Here is a 13121-nt window from a genome sequence, read left to right on the forward strand (position 1 = left end):
ATGTACATGTAAAAAAGTGATTTTATATAAATAAGAAATAACATATACAAACAATATATTTGACAATTAAGCATTTGACAAGAAAAGTTTCTGGTATACAGATTATCGCTTAATAATGGTAGTAAATAACGACAAAATATTATGACACTTTAACATGTGATATAAAAGTACGAACATGTGCATCGTAACTTACCTTGTCATATCATGCGAAGTGCACAGAGGTACAGCACTGGCACAAGGATACACCTTTATGATATAGAGGTACCTTTAGTTGTTATAGTGGTCTGCTTATCAACACAATGGTTGATGTCAACAATCATTATATAATTCAAAGTAATGGAGGGTTTATTGTAAATATGGGGATGATTATAAGGGTAACCTAGTAATGAACTCTTCAAAGACGGTGGAACTGACACATGCACGTCAACACTTCGCCGCGAGCTACGTCCCTTTGCGGAGTGAGCAAAAGGTCAATCAGTGAAGAGTCTTTACTCTACCAAATATGTAAATTATAGCGAATTATTTCATTTTCATACCAGTTGATGGGTTGCCCCACCCCGGGGCTTTATTGTAGTTGACTGCAATTGGTTGAAAGATATTAAATGACAAAGCTAGAAAATTACAAGGACCAACGTAGACAAATACGATTTTTTCACCGGTATATTGCGGACAAGGGCCGTAACTTGCGCGCAGTGTTGATAACTACATGTATATACAATACTGGTCATGTATCTGTCAGACAAAAATTAATCCTAATGAAATGGTTACTTCATTGTTGCCATGACATCGTCATTTGAAAAGTTTTTGTCAAAATGATAGAAATAATGATTTTCGTAGGATATTGATATGCAATAATGAACAGTGATCAATTTCATACATCCCATAATGAATACAAAATTAACAGAAGAACAAACACTGACCTCTGTCCAGAGGTGGGATCAGCTGCCTAGAAGGAGTAAGCATCCCCTGTCGACCGGTTATACCCGCCGTGAGCCCTATATCTTGATCCGGTACACGGAGTAATGTTTAATGAATATCACTATGTAACCAACTGCCTAACAATTGGTATGAAACATGGTAGACTGCATTCGAGCCAATGACAGGTTGCATTAGCAAATTATATCATGTAAAACGTCCTACAATTCTACTGATTAAATTGAAAGAACTGATGTGATTTCAAGAAGAAAGGAAGTAAAATTCGTTGTTAACATCTTAATAATTGATTTACAAATCGATCACATGATACTTTAGATACGTAATTTTTAAAGTATTTTTTTACTCCGCTCTAAAAGAATATATGCGTGTAGGACTAACACGTTTGTTGGGGGTGAGTACCTAGTACAGATCGCAGCGACCTCTGCTTCACCATTCATCTCTGTGGTTTGCGAGTAAAATGTATGCGTGCTGACTGAAAACGTAGTGAAAGATTTTGAACATTTTGAACAGGCACTGTAAGTATATGTATTCACGAGCTACAAAGTTCCGAAAAGCCCACAGCCCACAAATTTTATCCACAGATGAAGTTAGCAGTGGACTTAAGGCAATGTTTGTAACAACAGGGAGATAACTCTTGATATACCTCAGTGCAATTCGCGCGTTATGTCGTCATAATGAAAACATGTGACACGTCATAGTTGGATCGAGGGAAAATGTCATAATATTTACTTATTATCTACTACCGCTGTTAAGTGTCAAGCGGCGTATGTGTAACCCTCTATGACAAAATAATAATAATTTTTCTCAAATGATCATTTATGAATTATTTTCTTTGATATTATAAAAGTCTACAATTTTTTATATATACATATGTAGTATGCGCTACGGTTAATTCCCATTAAAATTATGTTGTGACCATGTAATCTCTGCGAATCTTGCTAGGGAAAGTAGGATTTATTTTGATGCTGTTATAATCGATCATTGTTTGTGAATAATATCCTCAAAGACAAGGTTCGACATTAACGAAGCTAGGAATTTTTATGGCATTCACAAGCATTTTTAAAAAGAAAGGTGACAATGCTCTTTAATCACATGTACTTCACATTTCAATGCTATGACATATACTTGCGCTGATAGAGGAATTTATCGCATGGACTTTGAAATGTAGAAAACGTGACTGATATGATCATGTAAGAATAAAAGAGGGTCTTCTCTAGTACATCTTAAAATAGTCTCACTTTTGACTGAGGAACATTTGCATAACGTCGACAAAAACAGATTTATTAGTGTCATTTTTACTAATTTTACACCCCACCCCTCTAAATCCACCACTGACCGGGATTTATATTGTCACGAAGTTCAACTATGTAAACAAATATCAAGCAATGGAGCAAGGAGAGGGAAATTATTTCAAAGATGTAGTATATAAGACAGGTTCGGGCTAATGTAACACGGAATTTATGACGAAGCAGGACCGTGGAAAACCCGCCGGAATATTGAAAATATTGTATTGTATTGAATTAGAAGGAAAAAAACCTCAACATCTTAATTTCTGATAAAAGTGATACTACAATACTTGACAAATAAATATAATTTTTCATTTTTGGTCTGGAATTGTATCTTATTCATGAAAATGCTCAATGCACTCTTCAAAAGTTGTACAATTATAAAACAAAGTGACAAATCGCATAAATGAAATAATTCTTTTCAATCTGTTACCATGGAAACAAAGCCCGGTGGGCGGTAATTCTATATGCTTCCTTAAATATTTCTGGTCCAGATATTATGTTTAAAGTAAATGTGTTCTGACGTAGAGCTGCTCAATATACATTTTTTGTTGCCATGACAACCAATTTAAATTTTATTCAAGGTATAAAAAAGTGCTAGTTTTTGTGTTTTGAAATAACATTTTTCTACCAATTAGTATAATCTTATAGATAATACTCTTTTTAAAAATTGTACCAGCTTTTTACCCCAAAAGATTGTCTCGTGTAGTTTTTATACCACTAGTATTTCCTTTTGCACAAAGATCCCGAAAATGTAAAACATTACAAAAATAAGTCCATCTGGTCAAAAAACGACAAGGGCGATGTTTTTTGAAAAGTCATTTTTTAAAAGATGAATTCCTAATGAACATACTTGTATGCAACATGACTTTGTTCGCTACATGTCAAAATTTCGCAAACCTTACCTAAGTTCAACTATTTTTTTTTTTATCTATCTGTGAAATTAATTTTGAATAAACATTGACTTCAATGAGATACATAACTACCTAACAGGTACTCATTCAGATTAATAGCTGCTTGAAATGTAATAAACCTTTCAGATAACTTAATCTTCTGTTGTAACATCATGTCCATACTGCAGGTAAGGATTTGAATTATCAAATCGTTGATTAAATAACACGTGATACTTGCCGTGGTTATCTTAAACAAAATGGCACGACCCTGTCTTAGTCTCCTTGTGTCGCTCATCAGCTCTGTTTTCATAGGTAAGCCTTAAAAATTGAAGCATTTACTCTGATAAAAAAGAGAATCTAATAGAAAAAAAAAAACGAGGTAAAAATGAAATTTACAAATTTACATATCATTTCCGTAATTGTATAGCAATGTAAAAAGGTATGAAAGAAATCTAGTTTTCTCAACGTCAGTTTTAAAGGGCTCACGGAGTGACCGGTCAAATGGACACCGCACTCTTCTTAAACACCTGATTCCTCTACTGCTGTTTTCAAGGATCCGTGTTTGCCCTGGTTTTTGTTTTTATATTCTTTATGGGATTTATGAGATTGATCAATGTTCGCTATCTTCACTTTCTTCTAAAAGACCTTAACCGTCGGTTAGGTGGAAAATGTGTAAAGAAGTTTATTTACATTTTATAGTGTATTTGTCCGGGATAACACTGCGCAATTGGCATTGATTCTAATGTCTCGCATGGATCACGCACCTTTAATTCGCACGAAAATGGGCGTAGTGAAAAAATAGATAGGTCACGTGTTAAAATAGCCTAATCCAGAATTTGTTTGGTTTTTCCAATAAGAAAGGTTTTCATCAATTCATAATTTTCTTAGGGAATAAATTTACCAATGCAAGGTGAAGATATATGAGACAGAAATACCAAGATGTTTTACTACAGATGCAAATATTAAACAAATTTTGTCAAATGGTGTACATGTATAAACGTGTCATTTAGGGCGCCGGGTTATGTTTGCATACACGTAAAACTTATCTATGAATAGAAATCACGATAGTACGATTTTTGATGGTACTAACGATAATAGGGATAAACAATTAAGTCATGATGTACATATGAATAATAGCTATCTGAGTTTAGGGGTTCATGATTCCAATATCACGATTTGAGCACGTGCTGATTTTATGCTTAAATGCATTCTGTATGAAAAACATTTGACCCAAGATTTTCTCGCTCGTAATTTGATTTCACTTTGTTTGATTTAACGCTAATTTGGCCGATATTTCAGCTCCTATTTCCGCGACAAACGGATAAGACATGTACCCCGTAGTTTTGAAATGCCGTGAAGGTTCGCAGAATTTTTTTTTGAACTCCAAAGATGTATTTGTTTCACTCTGATAGGGTAACACTTTAGTGATAAAATGTCTGGTAAACTCAAGTGTGTCCGATTTTGTATGAAGATTTATTCAGACTTTAGTAAGATTAGTGATCTCGACCGAAATCACTTTTAAGCTTATCAATGTGTAAATTTTGGCAAATAAGTAAATATCTGCAAAGTATTTCACATGGAAAAACAGTGATTTTAGTAGATACAGTGAGGAGAAACTCTTCAAGTAATTTTAAACGGAATGTCAAGTTTGTTTACTTATGAGTTATTCACCTCACATGTGATGCTTTTTTGTACATAAGAGACGCCTACATATGTTAGTAAAGTGCCTCAAATTTTGTCAAACATGGACAGGTATGCATGGAGCTCGGGGCCTTTGTTAATGAGGTTCCTTTATCATGCCAACGTTTTAAAGGTCATATTCAAAAGGCCCGTGACTTTCACTCTTGCGGGGCACTTAGCAAAGGAATAGCCACTGCCTTTGTTAAATGTTTCAATTTTTATTCTTCTTCTTGTGAAGCGAACATCCTAAACATGAGACAATGGTTGTCAAAATGATATCATCATTGCTAACATTCAATAGCATTTCGACGTCATTTTGAATGAAAAATTGAAAGACGAAACAAGCAGAAATCAATCTCACAATTCCTATAAAACACAAAATTAAGAGCAGTGCAAACACAGGGGGGGGGGGGGGGGACCAGGTGCCTAAGAGGATTAAGCATCCCCTGTTAACTGGTCACACTCACCGCGAGCGCTATATATAAATGATAATGAGAGAAATTCAAGCAAATGCAGCTAAAAGAAAAAAAAGAAAAGAAAGAGAAATACATTTCAAAACGAAATAAATATAAAGGAGAGGTTTCATGGGATTCGGGAATCCCCAAAACATAAAATATAACTTTTAAAATCTTCCGAACGGACAGTATGCTGATTTATTGTTAGATGCATAGATGTATTCCAATATTTTATAAGAATTTCTTGTAAGATCTTAAGCAAACAAAATAAGTGGACATACCTTGATTCTAAAAAGAAATTAATAGCTGAAAACTATCTAGAATGTTTTTCCTTCTTCTTCCCCCCTGAAAATATAAGAGGGGATTTAAAAGCGTGTGCAGATCGTTTTGAAGAGAAACATGCTTTTTTGTATTCACACATTCAGGAACCTTATCATATATTCCATGCTTTATAATTGTAGGTATGAAAATAAAGAACATTATTGTATTATGATTTGTTGCTTAATATGTCATTAGATGCGATGTGAATGTAGTATTGTATGTACATGTATGAATACTGTTTTGATAGGGGAATATCTAAAACGATACGTGATTTCCAGTGCCCTTAATCGTATAATTATCATTGAAAAGTGCTTTGCTAATTGTTGATAGATAATGCGCACACTAGATAAAATATGATAATATTTTCGGCGGTGTGATATTAAACACGTGTTACTGGTCAGATATAGACAGTTAGAAACCACCATGCCCCACTGAGCTGATTTAGTGGTTTAATCATTTATATGAGGCGCATGTAAACGCGGCTCCGACTGTCAATAATAACTATAACAGGAAATATTTTGTCTGCTTATATATTGCTTTATCTAATTTTCATTCGTATGAGACGCTGCAGCTTTAGGTGTGAAACGTCAGCACTTTAGGTGTGAGACGTCACCACTTTAGGTGAAATGCAACACATTTGCCTATATACATGTATAACGCTCAGGACCCTAGGAGGTATAGTTCTTTATTGTTTCAATGCCTACCTTGACACGGGATCTCCATTTGTAAGATGAAAATGAAGATGAAGTGTATATGAACTGTGACGAGTTCGCTAAACGAGATGAAAACATCCGAATTTTTTGCATCTTTCTTTTCAGGTGTTGCTGATGCCAGGTACTGCTACTCCAGATACAGCAATGGAAGCTACTACTCCACCTGTACCTATTCTAGCTACTACTACGTGTATGTCTTTGCATATAATTTTATTGTATACCGTAAATATATTTTGACTGTCATTTAATCTTTAGCAATTGTGCGCATCTACCCAATTCACAAAATTATATTTCTTAAAAACAAATCTATATCAAAAATAAAAGTTTAACTATATGTATCTTTAACACCAGCGCGAGGAAGTGTCATTGTAAATAGGAGAACACAAGTGTAGGTATACCAGTTTATAGAATTCGATTAAAGGCTTATATAGGAGTTGAATGTCAATTCATTAGTGAAGAGTCGAATCCCTCTTAAATAGTGGAATGGTCCAGAAAGTTTTATGTGTATACAACTGGGTTTGTTCTATTTATTAATTACCTTATGCATATCTCAATGCATATGATTGTTTTTATTTATTAAAGAAAAGAAAATAATGATTGAAACATCTAGTGATTAATATTTAGCATTGATACTGATTCACAAAAAATAGAAACTAAAAAATAAATCTTTTGCATTTTCTTTCAAATCCTCAAAAATATATTGAAGCATTAAATTCCTGATTTATGGTATATATCGAATTAATATCTGGTTATCTATTAACACATTAAAAATAATTAAACAAACTCTCTCTCTCTCTCTCTCTCTCTCTCTCTCTCTCTCTCTCTCTCTCTCTCTCTCTCTCTCTCTCTCTCTTACTCTCTCTCTCTCTCTCTCTCTCTCTCTCTTGATCTATCGATCTCTATTGTTTTTATTGTTTCCACAGTCCGGTTGGCTCTATCGTTGGAGCTGTGATTGGCTGTTTGGCTGGCCTAGCAACGCTGATTGGACTGTTGGTATTTTTTTGCTGCATCCGACCACGTCGCCTAGCAGCCAGGGGTAGAGTACTCCAAGCAACAGCAGGTCCTGCTGCAACAGTGATTTCTACATCAACCGCAGGTTTGCATTTTCAATACAATCTCAGATTAATCTACAGAGACCCAGTAAATTCACTTTATGAATAATAAGGTTGGAAATCAAACATTCACCTATTAATATCCTTGAATATTTAGCATATAATAGATTTACGGCTCGGATCTGTTAAACTCCTGCCATTCCTTACCTCCTTTACCTTTTCTTTATCATTAACTCCCTTCTCTCTATACTCTAGCTCTTTCCATCTTTCCCCCATTTGCCCATCGTTCCCCTGTATGTTATCAAGATTACGGAAACATCAACACATTATTTTTTCCTGATCTAATCATTTGACCCATACTTTCTAAAGTCAAATACAGGTTGAAAATAGCGATTGATGATCATTTCATAGGATATAGTGGAAACATAAGAATTTGTTATAAAAGATTGAAGATAACAAAGAACGATATATCTCATGAAAGGTGAAAATAGCGAAAAGTGATCAATATCATAACTCCTATAAGCAATACAAAATAGAGATGTGGGCAAACACGGACCCCTGGATATACCAGAGGTGGGATCAGGTGCCTAGGAGTAGTAAACATCCGATACCGACCGATGACATCCGCTGTGATCACGATAAGATATGTCGTACGTTGAATTAAATCAATTTCTATAAATAATAGAAAATGAAGAGCAGGGCAAACACGGACTCCTGGACACCCAAGAGTTAGGATCAGGTGCCTAGGAGAAGTAAGCATTTCCTATCATCCGGTCACATCAGCAGTGAGCCTTATATATTTATCTGGTAAACGGGGTTATCCGTAGTCAATATCAGTTGGTAAGGGACTGCCTAATTAACAAATGGTATGATACACATCAGACAGCAAATGACAGGTTGTATCAATGCAAATTTGGCATACTAGATCATTAAAATGACCATAGAATATACGAACTTCATACTTCGTAAATTCATGATTGAAGGTTTAAGTTTTGGATTTCTGACCCATTTAACAGATATCGTGGTACGCAATTGGGTTTTTACAACGTAATGAATTACAACCCGAACTAAACAATATCAGACTTTTCCTAAACCCATAGGGTTTCTTTAATAAAATAAAATACCTAATACAGTGTATTTGGAAATTTGATACATTCCTGTAAAAAGTTAAATACGTTTTGAGATTGTGACATTTGAAGGTTGATATCCCAGTCAATAGGTCAAATGAATATGAGTTACCATACCTACATCTGTATACTGGGTTCCTAAACTACATAATACCCGTACAAAGATACATTGATGGATCCAGTAAGTGTTCTACCAAGTCCCTATTTTTACTCCTGACGAAAATATTAACAGCTGTGAAGGAGAAACTTCAGACTTACTGTGAGACTACATATGCCAGAAGTGGTGTTAAGCATATGTGGATTCTAAAAAATTCTAAAGAGCTTTTTAGTAAACTTTAAATCGCAAATTTTCGCCCAAATCAATCACATCAAAACCTATGACTTTTCAACACTATACGTGGCCATTCCTCACGATAAATCAAAGACTAGACCTTTTGACATCATAGACAGTTGCTTCTTCAACAAAAACGAATAAAGGAAACATTCATATCTAATGATCAGTCATCCAAAAACTTACTTTGTTCAACACCACTCACAAGTACTCTGAAGTTAAAATAAAAAAAATATGCTAGAGTTCCTCATTGACAATATCGTCGTTATCTTTGGTGATCAGGTTTTCCAACACCATGTTGGAATTCCCATGGGGACGAATTGTGTTCCTTTGCTAGCTGACCTATTCCTATATTCATATTAAGGAGAGTTTATTCAAAAACTTCTACGCGAGAAGAAAAAATCTCTCGCTGTGGCATTCAATACTACATTTAGATATATCAACGACGTTTTGTCTATCAACAATAACTTTCATTCATATGTCGATTCGATATATCCCCGTGAGCTTGAAATAAAAGACACCACAGAGTCGTCCACTTCTGCTTCATACTTAGATATTCTATTGAAAGTAGACATTAACGGCAAACTGACACCTCAACTTTATGACAAACGGGATGATTTCAGCTTCTCCATCGTCAATTTCCCATATTTATGTAGCAATATTCCATTATCATCTGCATACGGTGTTTATGTCTCTCAACTGCTTCGATATGCAGGAGCTTGTTCTGCGTATAGTCAGCTTTAAAATCGAGGAAAGCTACTGACAAACATGTTGATGGTACAAGGGTTTCAACAGTCTCGATCGAAGTCAGCATTTCGCAAATTCTATGGTCATTATAACGATCTAGCTCGTTAATACAACCTATCATTGGGTCAAATGCTGTCTGACGTGTTTCATACCGATTGTTAGGCCGTTTTTCGCACACTGATTTTGACTACGGATAACTCCATTTACCTGATCAAGATATAGGGCGGGTGTGACCGGTCGACAGGGGGTGCTTACTCCTCCTAGGCACCTGATCCCATCCTTGGTGTGTCCAGGGGTTCGTGTTTGCCCAGCTATCTATTTTGTATTGCATATAGGAGTTATGAGATTGATCACTGTTCGTTATCGTCGCCTTTCATTACCATTACAGGGTGATACACGCGAGGGGTTTGTCACAAATAAGCACTACTTTTTGTGGTGGAGGTTATGTAGAACGAATTTATCATTTGGATTTCGAAAACTAGCGTATGTCTAATTTTTGAAAATACGTACGAAGAGCATGTACGAGGGTAATTTAAAAGTAAATATTCCTTTGCCATAACATTTTTCTGGACGTTATATTACATTCTTATTTGATAGACATAATTAGACAATATATGATTTTATTTATATCGAAGAGAATTCAGATATGGTACGATGTAAAACTTATACGGTACCAATTTTGATGCACCATATGTGCATTTCGACCAATAAATATGACATTAAATAGGTATCTCTTCAGTGATGCTCAAACCGAAATTGCGGAAATACAAAATAACAATAAACTTGTAGGAACTAAAAGGAGTGCCAAATACTGGAGTCAAATTCGTCATATATATATATATATATATATATATATATATATATATATATATTTTTTTTTTTTTTTTTTTCAAGAATTAAAATCGAAAAATGAGTTCACGACCCACGATAAAAAAATTTTTTTTTTATAAACATGTATCAGATGATGTTAATTGTCGTATCTCTCAAAACGGCAATGAAACAGAATAAAATTTATACATTCTTGTAAAAAATTCATAAATCATTTAACAAGCAAAGTTTTGACGTATTATGTCAAATCGTTTGATGTAAATCGATTAAAGAAGACAGGAAGTTCTCTTTCGTGAAGGTAAAAAAAAAACATGACGTCACGGGAAATCACGGAGCAGTGAATGGCCATAAAAGTTTGTGGCGCACTCCGGAAATATCCAATAGAAACTGCTAAAATGCTGGAAGAGGCTGATAATAATTATGTCAAAAGTTGAGACTTGCTTTAGTGTATAAATGGCATAGCAGATTTTCATGTGGTAGACTTTTCATAGGATGACGAATGTCCTGGTAGGAAACGAATCATTTGTGGAAAACTTGTCAAAAGAATAAGTAACGCTATAGAAAATGATAGCCACGTCACTGTTGCGAAATTAGCAGATATCTTTGATGTTAGTTCCGTCCCCGTCTTCACTATTCTTACTGAACATTTGGAAATGAGAAGAGTTGCAGCCCGCTAGATGATTAGAACATAAAGCTAGAAAGTGCCGCGGACTGTGTGTGAAATATAAAGGAGACTGTTTTGAGAGGCTGTGAAACGCGACTTTGTAAAGTTATGTTTCTGACGTAACGATGCTCCATGGCAAAAGAACATACTGTTTTTAAATTGATATATCACGGATAATATTTGATCAAATAGAAGTAAACGTTCGAGGTCCATAAAATCCAATAACTTGTTGAATTTTATTTCTCAAACAATATATATACAGAGAGATATTGTCTACGTATTTTTGAATGACCCTCCTAATGTGACAATTTACACGGAATACATATGTGAAAGAATTTCAATTGAGTTAATTTTCTATGTCTTCCTCTTTTTTCTTGCGATCGACATTTTTAAGATTTGGAATATTGTGTCTTTATATCCTTTGATATTTCAGCATCAACTGCGCAGATGGGTGGTGGTTACGTCAACACAGCTTCCTACCCTCCCGGAACTCAGGCTACCTACCCACAACACTCTTATCCTCCACAACAACAAGCGCCATCTACCGGATATCAACCGCCTCCATCCTTCAAATAAGCAGAATGGAAAGCAATTAGTTTTTATATTATCATGAACTTGCGCTCAAATAAAAAAAAATGTTCCAGGCAATTTTAATGAAGTGTAACATTTGTATTAATTCATGTACGAATACATTTCCAATGCTCAAATAAAATTAAATGATTTGTCTTTTGTCTGTAAGTTTCTTGCAAAAACTGTCTCATGTCGGGTTTTTTAAAAATTTTGAATAGCAAAATTATATAAAGGTCATGTCTTTAAAAAATGATATGAGGGTTCACTGGCTCAGGTATGTTCATGTAAAATAGATAATGAGCCATTCTATATATTTAGATAATGCTTAGAAACTGATGTTTTGTTTAATCGTTTTCCATATCGTCTTCCCTGATAAGTATGTAATTTCCCCCATTCGCTCTGGTGGTTAGAATGCAAAGAAGTATGTTTTCCCAATATATAAATTCGATATTTTGTGTTGATGAGAGTAACATTAAAATACTTAGTGCATTTCTACCATACAGTGTTTGCAGATCATCGTATTAATCAGGAATGCATGTATCTAAAGACTTTTGCCCAATTTGCTATGATGAAATAACTGGTTAGTTGACATACATATGCACATGTTGTATTGATACACAGAAATGTACACTTCTTGATAATAGATTTTTCAAATAAACCCTTACATAGCGAATTATTTGTCAGAGCATGTTTTGGAAATGAAGATTAGTGTTTTTGAATACCCTATAGATTATTTCGTTGAAATGTTTATTTCTTTACATCAATATTTGCTATAAATATTCACCTTTCAGAAAACTAAACACTGTCAGTGAAATGAATAGAAAAAAGAAAATATTAACTGAAAGTTGTTACTTACGTTTACTTTGTGTTTTGGACATATGTGTACATTTATCGCATCACAATGCATCCTATTCATTTCTGACCTCACAAGAGATTTGTTTACGGGTTTCTGATACAGTTTCAACGCCTGTTGATGCAAGGACGATCTAAGTAACCAGCATTCGGAGAGAAGGACATTGTTTTCTCACATTATCACGACTTTACCCATGTGAGACAGTCATGTGAGATTTTTCTGTCTCCCACTGCTGCGACGTCATTTGATTGTGACGTCATATATTTTCTATGATTTACGTTACACGGTGAAGATTTACGTTACACTGTGAAGTGAAATATTTTAATGTAGTATAGCTTTCTCGTGGACAACCTTGGGCTTTTAGTTTATTGTAAAATGTGAGAAAATAATCCCTCATTATTTACCTGTATGGGATAGGAAAATTCCACCTCTAGAACGAGATTTGCTGTCTAGGACTCGACAAAGCCTCGTCCTTGACTGCGAATCTTGTCCCCTCGGTGGCATTTCCCTATCCCACACTCGTACTAATGTAGGATTCTATTTATCACAACACTGTAGGTCGATGCTTCTACATTCTACACTGTAATACGTCAACAGAACGGTACTACCGTTAAGACAAGCTAATCAAGGATTTTAATTTTAACATTTCAATGCATTTATACAGT

At 34.7% G+C, this 13121-nt stretch overlaps 1 protein-coding gene across 1 annotated transcript; it reads left to right on the plus strand.

Annotated features, from left to right (window-relative positions):
• Positions 1 to 3299: 3299 nt before the first annotated feature.
• On the plus strand, positions 3300 to 11755 carry LOC130046318 (uncharacterized). The gene is made up of 4 exons (XM_048886347.2): positions 3300 to 3427; positions 6390 to 6474; positions 7208 to 7380; positions 11467 to 11755. Exons 1-4 carry the CDS (start codon positions 3373 to 3375, stop codon positions 11607 to 11609), a joined length of 456 nt encoding a protein of 151 aa, XP_048742304.2. The 5' UTR covers positions 3300 to 3372; the 3' UTR covers positions 11610 to 11755.
• The last annotated feature ends 1366 nt before the right edge of the window (positions 11756 to 13121 follow it).

The sequence above is a fragment of the Ostrea edulis genome, chromosome 7 (genome assembly GCF_947568905.1).
Source record: "Ostrea edulis chromosome 7, xbOstEdul1.1, whole genome shotgun sequence".
Lineage (NCBI taxonomy): Eukaryota > Metazoa > Mollusca > Bivalvia > Ostreida > Ostreidae > Ostrea > Ostrea edulis.

Coding starts and splice junctions, on each gene's coding strand:
- LOC130046318 (XM_048886347.2), top strand. CDS start 3,373: ATGGCACGACCCTGTCTTAGTCTCCTTGTGTCGCTCATCAGCTCTGTT. Junction 3,428..6,389: donor CATCAGCTCTGTTTTCATAG/GTAAGCCTTAAA, acceptor CTTTCTTTTCAG/GTGTTGCTGATGCCAGGTAC. Junction 6,475..7,207: donor TATTCTAGCTACTACTACGT/GTATGTCTTTGC, acceptor TTGTTTCCACAG/TCCGGTTGGCTCTATCGTTG.